Source organism: Cetorhinus maximus, chromosome 15, assembly GCF_964194155.1.
Source record: "Cetorhinus maximus chromosome 15, sCetMax3.hap1.1, whole genome shotgun sequence".
NCBI lineage: Eukaryota > Metazoa > Chordata > Chondrichthyes > Lamniformes > Cetorhinidae > Cetorhinus > Cetorhinus maximus.
In genome coordinates, this window is record NC_135893.1 from 25722536 (window position 1) to 25737166 (window position 14631).

The 14631-nt window shown below is 42.9% G+C and overlaps 1 protein-coding gene across 1 annotated transcript in view; it reads right to left on the reverse strand.

Annotated features, from left to right (window-relative positions):
- Positions 1–1377: 1377 nt before the first annotated feature.
- The window catches only part of cfap107 (cilia and flagella associated protein 107), a 32572-nt gene continuing 19318 nt past the window's right edge, over positions 1378–14631 (reverse strand). The window contains exon 4 of the mRNA XM_078558172.1: positions 1378–2463. Coding sequence (XP_078414298.1) covers positions 2318–2463 — 146 coding nt within the window. The 3' untranslated portion in view covers positions 1378–2317. The remainder of the gene's footprint in view (positions 2464–14631) is intronic.

Below are 14631 nucleotides of genomic sequence, written 5' to 3' on the forward strand. Positions count from 1 at the left end.
GCTCCCAGGATGACAGCATGTCTGCACCCTCACCACTCCTTCAGAGTCACTGAATAGTTGTGCAGAGCAGAGATTTCTTCAGGTAATGATTAGTACACCAGTTGGAAGAGGTTAAATTAGAAGGCCACTATCAGCCACTATCAGCACCTTCTTTAGTCTTTAACACTACCATTAACACTCCCTCTGTCTTGTGTCCATGATATCTTTGTCAATCTCTCCTTAGCTCCCATCTATCCCTGACCTCCTATTTTGCTCCACCTGCTCCACCCACCTCTTAAACAGTATAAAATCTATCACATTTCTACGTCTCTTTAGCTCTGAAGAAGAGCCATGTAGACTCGAAATGTTAACTCTTCTCTCTCTCTACTGATGCTGTCAGACCTGCTGAGTTTTTCCAGTATTTTCTGTTTTTATTTTAAATCAGAAGGTATCAGTTTTAGCTCGGTGGTAATATTGTCACTTTTGATTCAGGTTATAGGTTTCAGCTCCATTCTAAACTGATCAGATCTGCTGCTGTCACATCCCATCAGGCTTGAAATTATTTACATTCTGTGGATGGTAAAATTCGGGCGGAGGGTTACAACAGTGGCCGCTCTAACCCTATCAGTTTCCTGCTGGTTCAAAATAACCCACCTTGAATTCACAATGCAGACTAACACCTTACCTGAGGAATGAGGAAGCGCTGCATCAACAGAGGTACTGTCTTTCAGATTAAACATTAAACCAAGCTCCCATCTGTCTTCTTGCATAAATAAAAGCGTTTGAAGAAGTCTAGCAGACTTCTCCCAGTTTCTTGGCCACATTTATCCCTCTCATTTCTGTTTATGGGACCTTGCTCTTTGCAACTTGATTGCTAGACTATGAAACACTTTGGGACACCCTGAAGTCACAAAAGGTGCTATATAAATGCAAGTTCTTTCTTTAACTAATACCTGGAATGGGTGGATTGTCTTATGAGGAAAGGTTGAACAGACTAGGCTTGTGTCCACTGGAGTTTAGAAGAGTAAGAGGTGACTTGACTGAAACATATAAGATCCTGAGGAGTCTTGACAGGGTTGGCGTGGACTGGGTGTTTCCTTTTGTGGGACAATCTAGTACTAGGGGTCACTGTTTAAAAACAAGGGGTCATCGATTTAGGACAAAGATGAGGAGAATTTTTTTTCTCTCAGAGGGTTGTGAGTCCTTGGAACTCTCTTCCTCAAAAGGCAGTGGAAGCAGAGTCTTTGAATATTTTTAAGGCAGGGCTAGATAGATTCTTGATAAGCAAAGAGGTGAAAGGTTATCGGGGGTAGGCAGGAATGTGGGGTGGAAGATACATTCAGATCAACCATGATCTTATTGAATGGCAGAGCAGGCTTGAGGGGCCGAGTGGCCTAGTCCTGCTCCTAATTTGTAGGTCCTTTAAGAGTAACATGAGCATTGATTGATAATTCCTCTTACCTCCCATTACTTTATTTTTGCTCATTTTTTCTTTCCTCCTCCTCTAAGTCACAGCAGAATATTCATACCTGGGAAGCCCATAGAGCCTCCTCATTGATGTCCACAGAGAAGGCGGTGTTGGCAGTACTTTGGAGCAGACCAATTATCTGGCATTTGAGCAGGCAGCTTATTTCATCTATGAGAAGGAAGGGAATCAACTTAAATTCAAGTTCCCAAGTCAAAAAACTCTAACTAGTTCCCCCAATCAGAAGAAATTCATGACTTCATCGGCTTAGCAATAAATATTTTATTATAATGTCAGTTATTTAGTAACAAAGGGCATCCAATTAGGGGCATTATTCATTTAGGAACAAGGAGTATTATGTTATGACATCAGTTATTTAACAAAATGTATCATATAGTTATTTGATAGTACAGAACTTGAGTATTGCTGAAAAAAGAGACATGTCAAAGTTTTTCATCTTGCAGACTGTTGTTTTCCCCATATATTGGCATTCTTGTGAAGTATCCTGATGAGTGCAAAGCAAAAAGCTTTGACATGTCTCTTTTTTCAGAAATACTCAAAATGTATCATATTGTGATATTATTAACTTAGTAACAGGCGAGTATTTCATTCTGACACCAATTACTTAGCAATAAGGAGACTCCTGTTTTGACATAATTGACTTAGCCAGGAAGTATTCCATTATGACATCAGTGCCATGGCAATAGGAAATAACTGAGCATTATTTAGATATCACAGGACACCTCATGAAAGCATAACAGATTGAAATTTCACCAACACCACATCTCATTTATTTCCTCCCAGTTACTTCACCTTCACTAAATAAAGACTTTGAGAAATACTTACGTTGATGTACAGTTCCATGGATCCAACTCATCCTCTTGTGCTTGCCAAGTGGCCACTTTCCACATGTGAACCTGGAAGCTGGGTGTTGGCTGTGTGACTGTAGACAAGGTCACAACCAAGTCTGGTGCTGTCATCATCCATTGGCAACACACTCTCGGTTCCAATGGGACTCACTGGCTTGCAATCAGAAATGTAAATGGGGTATTTTATGACTATCCAAACATGCCAACAAGACCTCAGAGTAATATCTCATCAGAAAGCTAATGTAACATTCGTTTGGTTCCTATTTGAAATGTCAGCCTAGATTGTGAGCTAACATTCTGGAATGGGTTGTTTTGGGGGTGGGTGGAGGTGATGTTGAACCTGTAGAGTAAAGGGTTAACTCTAATGGTACCTACTGAGCATGTGCGTGAGGAGCTATGTCATAGTGATGTCACTAACTCAGAGGAGATGAGTGTGAGGTATCCCAGAGAGTAGCTCCAGCTATGTCTTGGTCCGATTTAACATTTGGAAATAGTTAGCATGTAAATAAATGTTTTTGAATAAAAGACCATTGCCTCAAGGAAGATCTCTTCTAGAGTAAGAAGCAAACAAATCGTTGAGATAAAGCCACACTAACAGAGAACCTAATGCAAAAGTGAGAGAGTACTCCCAACTCAGCCAACAAATACTAGTCACTTAAGACTATTACGAAGGAAAGATGATCAATAGTGTCTGAGATACTTCAACATGACAGAACGCTTACCATGTGTTTGATGGGTTCAATAGTAACTTTCAAAGGGGAATGGAATGTTAAATGAAAAGGATAAAATGTGCAGGGCTATGAGGAAAGAGCAGGGACTAATTGGATGGCTCTATCGAGGAGCTGGCACAATTAAGATGGGCCAACTGCTTTGCTTCTGTGCTGTACAATTCTACGATTTTGTTGTTTACATCCAGGAAAATTAATCATGGATAAAGACAATTTAAATGCTGATTTTTCCATTCTGTATATTGAGAGGAGTAGTGAGTGAGAGCAGTAAGTGAGAGGAGGTGACTGGGAATGTGATCTCACTGAGATAACCATATAAATAATTTCACAGATAGGCAGGGAGTTGATTTACACCTGATTGCTTGTGAAATTCAAGAGAAGATCTGGGTGTAATTTCCTGTATGATCAAGGAATGCAGACTTAACATTGCTGGTTAGCCTGCTCATACGGTAATCCTAGCCCCCACGTTAATTCCTATCTGGGGTCAGAGATATTAACTCTGTGTTTAAATGCCAGGGCGCAACATGCAAAGGAGTTGTAGGTGAGACAAGGTCACTCAAATAGTAGAAAACAGAAACAAGACGAGTGTGGATGTTGTGTTTAATTAGTCACACTGGCACTTCATGCTGAGGCAACAACATGACCAGATACAATACAGCCGATACTGGAAATCAGAAATAAAAGGAGAAGATGCTGGAAACACTTTGTCGGGCTGACAGTATCTCTGGTGGGAGCACCAGGGTTCAGACCATTGACCTTTCATCAGAACTGGATGAAGTCAAAGATTCAACAGTTTATAAGCAAGCACAGAGGCAGGGAAAAGGAGGGAGGGGAGGAAAGGATAAAAGGGGAGACCGATGATAGGTTGGGGGGTCTGATTAAAAATCTTTATTGCAAGGATGAATTGTTATGACCGATGCAGTTGGTAAAGTGGAGTTATTTAAAAATCCCAGAGGAAAACTTTAAACAACTGTCAAAACCTACAATTTTAAGTGTTATGTTTGAGATGCGACTCTAAACTCAGGAATCAGACCATCAGTTCTTGAGGTTTTACATTAAACTAATTGAAACATTTTATTAATTTACACAGATTAAAAATATATATACACATTGCTACAAATTACTACCATCATAACTTTTAACAAATTCCCAAACTAATCTCCATTAAGGCAGCAGCAGCCCATAGACTTAACCAAACATCAGGCAAAGTATTTTCACTGTACAAATTCAAAATGAGGTTCTTTTCACTGTGGAGCCAGTTGGAGGTTCACAGCTGCCTTTCGATCTTACATTGCCTCTGCCTGCACACACAAAAACTACTGAAGTTATACTTACCACCATTGATTGAATTCAAATTCTCATTGTCTCACCAGTCTCTTTGAACTTTACCTTTTAACAATGAAACCCCATTCATTGTGCCAATTTTATTAGTAATATAAACATATGGCTTGGTAGCTGCTAGATAGGCATCAAATTTTCACCCCACTTCTTGAATGCTCTATTCAAAAAATGCAAATGCACGCTACCTCTCTTCCACATCAAAACTAGTACCCATCAAAGCATCCAGATTAGCTGGCTTTAATCCAATTAAGACACACCCACAAACTAAACCTTTATTTTAAAATAAAAATATTTTCCAAAATATTATATACATTAATAGCTTCATGATGGAATGGAGAATAAACAGGGAAGTCTTGCTACAGTTGTACTGGGCATTGATGAGACCACACCTAGGAATACTGAGTACAGCTTTGGTCTGCTTTAAGGAGGGATATACTTACATCGGAGGCAGTTCAGAGATGGTTTACTAGTTTGATTCCTGGGTTGTCTCATGAGGAAAGGTTGAGCAGGTTGGGCCTATACTCATTGGAGTTTAGAAGAATGAGAGGTGACCTTATTGAAACACAGAAGGTTCTGAAAGGGTTTGACAGAGTAGATGCTGAGAAGATGTTTCCCCTCCTGGGGGAATCTAGAACTAGGAGCAGGTGCAAACCTACACCCCATGGACTGCAGCAGTTCAAGAAGGCAGCTCACCACCGTTTTCCCAAGGGTAACTAGGAGTGGGCAATAAATGCTGGGCAGGCCAGTGATGCTCACATCCCATGAAGGAAGTTTTAAAAGCAGTTTAAAAATAAGGGGTCTCCCATTTAAGATGAAAAGAGGAGGAACTTCTTCTCTCAGAAGGTTGTTAATCTTTGGAACTCTCTAGCCCAGAGAGCAGTGGACACTGGCTTCTTGAATATATTCAAGGCTGAGTTGGACAGATTTTTGATCCACAAGGAAGTGAAGGGTTATGAGGGGCAGGCAGGGAGGTGGAGTTAAGGCCACAGTCAGATCAGTCATGATCTTAATGAATGGCAGAGAAGGCCGGATGGGCCGAATGGCCTACTCCTGCTCCTATTTCTTACATCTTATGACAACAGAGATGATGGTGCAAAACAAAAGACATGGTAATGAAACAAAAAATCAAAAGATTAGTCCACAGGAGTTATAAATGGCAACAGCACTTGCTGTCTGAGAAAATGATAGTGGCGATTATAATCTGAAGTTGTTAGTGGGAAAAAGGGAGAGATGTAAGGTGGAGGGCACATGTCACATGTACATCTGTTCACCCGCACCCACTGAAAAATCGTTAGTGAAAAGCCAGGACCTAAAGTTTTAATAACTGTGGATTGAAACAGAGCAACTCACCACCAGACCTGCTCCTTCCTCAACTCATTTACAGTCTGTCCTTTCATCGGCTCTAACCTGCTTATTTAATGTTGTCAGGTTAAGTAGTATACCAATACCCACTGGTCCTCGAAGGACATCAAAGAAAACTCCAGATTATCCATCCACCCTTATAAGCCCCTTAGCTGAAAGAATGAAAATTGACATTTTAGAAACTTGCAGTTCAGCCAGAACCACGGACAACAGAAGAGGAAAAGCATTTGATTAGATCCCAATCTATAGTTCACTCCTGGGTATCCTTTATTCTAACTTATTAACATTAGCATTATAAACCATAAAACCCTTTCAATTTAGATTCGAACTTGTAACTCAACTCATGCATTTCCAGTACTCCATCTTTAACCCCTGATTGCAGCCTGTAACTCTCTCCCTGGTATCTATTATTCTATATGTAAATAGCCTGAGCCTGTTGTAGTTAACCTCAAAACCTTGTCACCAGGAAAATCAGCCGGGGACCCCCTAATAGCTGGCCAGCAATCCTTGATGGGAAGTGTGCGTGTGCAGAGTCCAGCTGAGGACAGAACAGATGCTTGACTATACGATGCTCCCTGTAGTCCAATAGTTTGCCGACGCTTGCTATCTTGGCTCATACATGAAGATTAAACATCTCTGCAGGGTAGCAGTGTATGTTCCTGCCTGTAGGTCCCAACCCCAGCAACACCTCCAGGAAAGAGGGGGTTGGTGCGGGGATAGGAGCAATGGGAAGTTAAATGAGGCTGTAGAGTGTTGGCACAGACAAAGATAACGAACACATGAGCAAACTGCTGTTCATTTCGAGGGTCTGTCGGGAGGGAACAAGTTAATTTTTTCACGACCGCAGCATCTGGAAATCTTTGCACAGTCTCTATGGGGCTGGCGGAAAGAAACTGGGAGCAGTTTCGGTGGCACAGACGAAGGATGGAATGACACAAGTACTGTCCGTGCCATTGACAACCGTGTGATAAACCTTTCCATGTCAAGCGAGGCAAATTATTCCGTCCCTGAAAGCTGAGTGGATCTGAAGGCAGAGTGTCTTTCGTCAAACATCAAAAACACCAAGGTCAACAGAGGTGTGAAGCTGCTCCGGCAGTTTGAGTCTGTCACTTGCCTGTTTACCCTAGCTAGCGTCGCTAAATTAAAGGAATACTGCCAACATATGCATAGACTCCAATTAGCCCTTTCGAGAATGCCAGTTGTCACAGATGCACCCCAGTGTTATTGCTAATAGCTTCGGTAGTTGCTAGGCACACATCTCTCCATGAGAGCTCAAGAAAACCTATAGCTTACGAGCTGACTGCTCTCAGCAGGGTGGGGAGGGGGCGGAGGGGGAGAGGGTATCAGTTGAGCAATTGGCCTCACTGTCTCTGAGATAAGGGGCAAACTTCAACAACCTCAGGATAGGCAGAAGGGTGAAAAGGGGAGGAAACTGTTCAAAACCATGCTAAAGATTCCGGATTCAATTTTCAGTCTTAGCTGGGGGTTGGGGGCGGGGTGCCGTGGATGTGGGTGGGTTTAGGAGCATTACAATCTTCTCAACTAATGTCCCTGTTTCTGTTCAGGATCCAGTCACCCCTCCTGCTGAGAAATGCCTACACGTGGACACTGGCATCAGCTGTGGCTCAGTGACTCTCAATCTGAGTCAGAAGGTTGTGGGTTCAAGTACCTCCCCCTAGACTTGAACGCAAAATCTAGGCTGATGTTCTCGTGCAGTACTGAGTGAATGCTGTATTGTCAGCGGTGCTGTCTTTCAGAGGAGGCATTAAACCAAGGCTCCAGGTGGATATAAAAAAGATCCTGTGCACAATCTTGAAGAGAAGCTGGGGTGTTCTTTCTGTTGTCCTGGTCAGATTATCTGGTCTTTATCACATTGCTCATAAGAAATAGGAGCAGGAGTAGGCCATGGCTGATCTGATTGTGGCTTTAATTCCACTTTCCTGCCTGTCCCCCATAACCCTTGACTCCCATGTAGATCAAAAACCTGTAACTCAACCATGAATATATTCAATGACCCAGCCTCCACTGCTCTCGCGGGAAGAGAATTCCAGATAATAACAACCTTCTAAGAGAAAAAAACCCTCCTCATCTCCATCTTAAATGGGAGACTCCTTATTTTAAACTTTGCTCCCTAGTTCTAGATTCCCCCATGAGTGGAAACATCCTCTCAGCATCTACCCTGTCAAGCCCCCTCAGAATCTTATATGTTTCAATAGGATCACCTCTCATTCTTCTAAATTCCAAACTGTACAGGCCCAACCTGCTCAACCTTTCCTCATAAGACAACCCCTTCATCCCAGGAATCAGCCAAGTGAATCTTCACTGAACTGCTTCCAATGCATATATATCTCTTCTTAAGTAAGGAGATCTAAATTGTACACAGCACTCCAGGGGCAGAATTTTGCCATTGTTAGGCGGGCTTGACGGGGGCAGTCGGAAAGCTGACCACCGCCCGCGATCGGGGCCAGACCACAATTTCAGGCCAGCGGGACAATTAAGGCCTGCCCAGCATGAAATGTATGCTGCAGTGCTCAGCGCTGCCTGTGCGGGGGAGGGGGGAGAGTGAAGAGGGAGTGGGGAACTTCGTGCATGTGGCGGGTGTGCGCTGGAAAAGCTCCCTGAGGCACAGAGATGCCTCAGGGAGATTAAGGGTCCTGAAAAACAAAAATAAAGAATTTTTGAATGTTAAAAAAATATATACTCTGTCACATGAGCAGGAACATGTTAGGAATGAAATGTAAAATGTTTTATTTTATTTTTATTTGCCGTTGGAAACCTCATCCCGCCTGTGGATGAGGTTTCCAAAAAAGTGCAAAGGCCGCTTGGCCTTTTTGCCTGCCCGCCTACCATAAGGTTGGACAGGCAGTGAAAAGTTTAAGTTAATTAATACTTTAATGGCCTTAAGAGGCCTTCTAATTGTTGGCAGGCGTGCTGCCAATTCCCGCACGCACCCGCCGACTGAACTGTCGCGCGACTGTGTGTCGACGTCGGGATGCTTGCCCCACCTCATTGCGCGTTGTTTCACGCTCGAGCGTGTCAGGCACGTACCTGCCCACCGAGGTGAAAATTCTGCCCCTAGGTGTGGTCTCACCAATGCACTGTACTGTTGTAGCAAGACTTCCCTATTTTTATGCTCCATCTCACTTGCAATAAAGGCCCACATTCCATTTCCTTTTTACTTGCTGCATCTGCATGCTAACTTTTTGTGATCATGTACAAGGACACCCAGATCCCTCTGTGCCACAGCATGTTGCACTCTCCCTCCATTTAAATAATATTCTGCCTTTCTATTCTTCCTGTCAGTGGACAACCTCACGTTTTCCCACCTTATACTTCATCTGCCAAATTTTTGCCCACTCACTTAACCTATCTCCATCCTTTTTCAGGCTTTTTGTATCCTCTTCACAACTTGCTTTCCTGCCATTGTATCGCGAGCAAGTTTGTCTACCATACAATCGCTCCCTACATCTAAGTCATTAATATACTCGACATCATAAATAGTTGAGGCCCCAACACTGATTACTACAGCATTCCACTAGTTACAGTTTTAGAACCTGAAAATGATCCATTTATCCCGACTCTGTTTCCTGTTAATTAGCCAATCCTCTATCCATGCTAATATATCACCCTCACTACCATGAGCTCTTATCTTGTGCAGTAACCTTTTAGGTGGCAGCTTATCAAATGCCTTTTGGAAATCCAAATATACTACATCGACTGGCACCCCTTTATTCATCCTTCTCAAAGAACCCTAATAAATTTGTCAAAAGTGATTTCCCCTTCACAAAACCATGTTGACTGTGCCAGATTGTATTACAATTTTCTAAACTCTGTTACTACCTCCTTAACAATAGATTCCAGCATTTTCCCAATGATAATGCTATTTGTGGGAGTTTCTTGTGCACAAATTGGCTGCTATGTTTTCTACATTACAACTGTGACTATACTTCAAAACTGCTTCGCTAACTGTAGAGTGCTTTGGGGCATCCTGCAGTCATGAAAGGTGCTATATGAATACAAGTTTTGTTTGTTCTTTATAGGGTAAGGATAGGATAGGGTTCAGCTGTGATGTAGCTCAAGAATGGTCAGGTTCTAAAGGTTACTGTGTAGACTCGCACAGGAAGACTTGGTCCTTTGGGAGGGGCACAACCATATTCCGACAAAGGTAACCCACTTCAGGAGTTGAAAGAAATTTGAGAGATTGGGAAGAACAAAACAAAGAGCTGGGATACTCCAGAATAAGGTGGTCCATTGGTATCTCCCTGGAGTACACGTGATGGAATTATTGCCCTCAGTTCATTTTAAACTTTTAGAATTTAAACAAGTGTGTTTCAAAAAGAGCCATAAACAAAAACAGCAAACACTGTAAATTCACAGCATTTGAAAGAGAAAGAGATTGGGGCACTGGTGAAAATCAGAGTAGTGCTAGACCTGCAAGAGATCAGCTCTCCACAGACCAAGCATGGATCCTACTTTTCCTGGTCAGTATAGCTCACTGCCACATTGGACGATACAGTCAATGAATTTCTTAAACAGGAAGACCATCACTATCGCCTTCCAAAGGGTCTCCCATTTGTATTTGATTTCTGATTGACGCAATGTAAATGAATCTGCCTCAGATGGGGTTTCTTAAGTAAGTGAATCTAGTGTACACCTGTTGTGACAGCTAGTAAGAGCTTTTTTAAGATTGACTTTCCAATGGATTACACAGCCAGATATAATATGCTGATATATTTAGGATTAGTTCATACTGAGTCAGTATTTGACTGTTGAGAGTTGCTTTCTTGTTCATTATCCAGCGACCTTTGCCACAGAATGTATTGATACATATATCATGTGTGTGAACAATCATTGGATGAGAACAGAAACCTGGATATCCTAAGTCGGATTCCTTCACAATGCGAAGGAGGGAGTCAATAGACAAAAAAAAAGGCAAAGTCCATGATTATTCCCATAAAACAGTAAGACTGGCTTTTTGCCAACAACAACTTGTTTAGGTTAAAGATACCCCAAAGGACCTCACAGGTAGAGTTTTGAGAAGTTTTTAAAAGGAGAAAAAGAGCGATGGAAAAATTTGACAAAAGAGTTTGTATGGCAGAACCCTGATGACTGGGGGTTAGGTGATGATGGAGTGAGGGGAGGGAGGATGCACAGAAGGCTTTATAATTCTTACCCTGTTTGAATTCCAGGTTTGGAAAGTGCTGTTGCCTCAATAAACCCTAAGCATGAACACTGAGATCTGTTTTCCAACTGCTGTTTGACATCTATGCAATTAGATCATACTTTCTTCAGCCTCAGAATAGTGGATTTAGAACAGATTCTCAGCTAGAGCAGTTAGAGATTTAGTCCTTCAAAAAGGATAAATCCCTGGTTGGGCATGGGATTGGAGATACAGACTGTGATGATCAAATGATAATTCTGCTGCTGCTGGTTTGGAGGATGGGAGAACGCTGCTTATTGGAGGGAGCAGGACCAGTTTGAAAGTGGGGTTGAGGATGAAAGAACATTCCGAAGTTTTGCTTGGTTCCCATTGGGAATCTGGAAGGATATACACAACAACATGCACTTATATAGCGCTTTTAACATAGTAAAACATGCCAAGGTGTTATCAAACAAAATTTGATACCAAGCCACATAAGAAGATAGTAGGACAAGTGACTGAAAATGTGTACGAAGAGGTAGATTTTAAAGACCATCTTAAAGGAGGAGGGAGCAATAGAAAGACAGAGATGCAATGGGACAGAATTGCAGAGCTTCAAGCCCAGGCACCTGAAGGCAGGTCTACCAATGGTGGAGTGATTAAAATCAAGAATGGATAAAGTGCAGATTGGAGGAGTGCAGAGATGGAGATTAAATGGTTGAGACAGAGTTTATAAAAGTTTAGATTGAGCACAACCCTGTGGAAAGAACCTAATGGGCCAAATTGTCATTCCACACATTCTGAAGTCCTTATTCTTGTGATAATCATGTCATCCTTAATCTAGGTTGCATGGTCGTAGGACTCTATAAGCATATTGTATATTGAAGGACACAAAGATGAAGATGGTGTTACAGATTGTCTGGTGTGAAGCTGCATTTAATCCTCTCACATCAGACATTGAACACTCTTTAAATGGTGACTGTACGTAGGACGAGAAATAGCCATTCAGCTTCTCCCTCTAGTTCTCCCTCCTTCTGACACTCCAACTTTCTCATCAAAGCTCATCTATTCTGCTACCCTAAATCCAGTGATGCTTTTTCTCCACAACTCTGTATTTCAAACATTCGTCACCCTTTCATTACAGAGGGGATCATCCATTGAGTCTAAACTACAGGGCTAAAAATATTCACTGTCTTCTTGAGGGATTTGTCTTTATGGAAATTGGAAACATCCTTTAATCCCAGGATTATATCAAATAAACACAGGTATTGCAGTTGAGCCATTAATACTATTACTGGGATTCTGTCCTTTGTTCTTTGAGTCCCAGGAAGAATGAATTCTCAAAAATATCCTGCCTACCTCAGCGACATTTGAAGGTGAAAATTTTCTTTTCTCCAATTTCCTCCATGTTACTTCTGGGTGTTTTTGATACGCTTGGAGCTACCACTGCAATAGCTAGAAATAGATTTTACACTGATACAACTGGAGGCCTACAATTTGCCCCAAATATCATAATTATAGGTATAATCGGGTGCACATTTGGACGATAGTGCAGGATGCACTCTGGTAGTGGGAGTGTAAAATTACATGTGAAAGAAATTTAAAGAGAAGGGCCAATAAATGTGGCATGTCCCCAGAGCGTCACAAAAGTTCTGAAAGCCTTTGGCGGGGCTCAAAGTCACCACAACTTGTTAACAGTGTTCGGCAAGGCCAAAGGTCAAGGAGGTGAAGGAAAGAAAGGGAACCAAAAGGTGCAGGCGTGAGTCTGACAGATCAAGCTGGAACTGAACCCCCCACGCCGCCCCGGTTTGCTGATGTAATCGTGGTGCTGCATGAGTTGATTATGAGGCGGGCTGTCCTCTATACCGCCGCAGAGCATTACCCACTTTATCCAGCGCTGCAGCATGCCTGCCAGTGGAGGGAGCCAAATTTCAGGTTGCATCTGACCATTGCTCCAAGTTGGGTTTGCAGGCCGTAGATCTCGTGGCAGTATATGGCACAGGTCTGCATCTGGCTGTAAAGTGGGTTCCCCACAATCATTGCCAGTAGCTGTAGAGATAGGTGGGCTTGTACTGAGCACAGTGAGCACTGGCTGATAATCATCCTGCCAGGCCTTCTTTCCTGCGATGGCACCGAAAGCAGAACATAAGGCGATTGAGGTGCTTCCGAGGAAATACCCAACGCTGGGATTAGTCAAGGATTCCAATATCTTTTAATGGTGCCGACTGATCTTCCATCTGAGTTTCTTTGGGAAGAGAAGCCTCCATCTGTGCTGATCAACTGTCAGGGTGACGTACACTCATCCCTGCCTATGCTTGTGTCTGTGGACACTGCGGGGGGTGGATTTGTAGCAGTTCTCAAGTTGCCTGGCCCATGTGGTGTTTCTCCACTGGTCTTTCTTCTCCAAGCCTGTCAAATAAGGAGGCTCCCATTGGGGAACCCTTTCCAGTCAGTAATTGTGCTGTGGTCAAAAATAAATTGCAAATCTCAGTGGAAAGAAACCCAAAAACGTGAAGGAAAATGGTTCACAAATGCTTGAACATTTAAACTAACAGTACTGCGTCCTCTAAAAACACCTTTTGTACTCTCAGCATTACCTAGCAGTCCTGAATGTTCAGGGCATTGAGAGGATGTGACATGCAGGATATCCAAACTCCCGAATTAATAGGAAAATGGAACTCTCACCTACTTTGAAGCAGCCACTTTTCACACTGGTGTCCCCCCACCAACAGTAACAGTGGGCAGAATTTTACAGCCCCTCCCGCCCACCCGATTTTCCGGTCCCACCAAAGCCAATGGACTTTTGAACAGCTCGCTGCATTTCCTGGCCCCGCCCCTGCCGAGGTGGGGCTGTAAAATTCCAGCCAACGTGTGAAACAAAGTGGGCAGGGATTTGACCAAACAGATCTCCACCACCTCCGATCAGGAACACTCAGTTAGCATTGATTGGAAGGTCTAGGTTGCTTCTTGTCGCCTGGAAGGTCATTCGTCCTCCAGCACCTCACACAAATCACCGTTTTTCATGTGTGAGTTCAAAATGACAGCAACTTGTATTTAAATGGGGCCTTTCACGGAAAAAAAGAAACGTGCCTGTAGATGCTTCACCGAAGTGAATAAAACAAAAGCAGACACCTAGTCAAAGACATGGATCCTACGAAGGGGCTTAAAGGACGAGAGAGAATTGGAAGTGGTAAGGAAATTTAAATTGATGGGAAACCTGAGGCAAGGTCAGTGAGGGTGAGGTAATGGATGAGCGGGATTGAAGGAAGGATAGGATTCGAGCAGCAGAGTTTTGGATGAACCAAGCTTATTTGGTGGGTGGATGGGAGGGAGATGGTCAAGGAGAGCATTGAAGTAATCAGACAAGTCACCAGGATTGAAGAACTCAGGACTTCCTCAGCCTGTGTGACTCTCTGCCACGTTTAGTGGGAGTGGCTGAGGGGGGTTTGGGGTGGTGGTGTACAGTCCCTGAATTCTGAGAGGAGGAAAACCATCACCATCTCCTTCAGAAGGGTCCCCTCACTGTATTTGATTTCTGCTACACACAGCAACTTCATTGGTGTGAGATGGGGGTTTCTTCAGTGAAAAAATTCAGTCTGCAAATTTTTGTGACAAAGAGTGAGATCTTTGGTTTGAAACTTTCACAGTTGCAACAGGCATGTTTACCTATCAATGACTCGTTCACACAAAAAAATGAAGTAAGATTCGCGAGAGATCATGTAAAATACCTCAAACAGGTACAGTGCA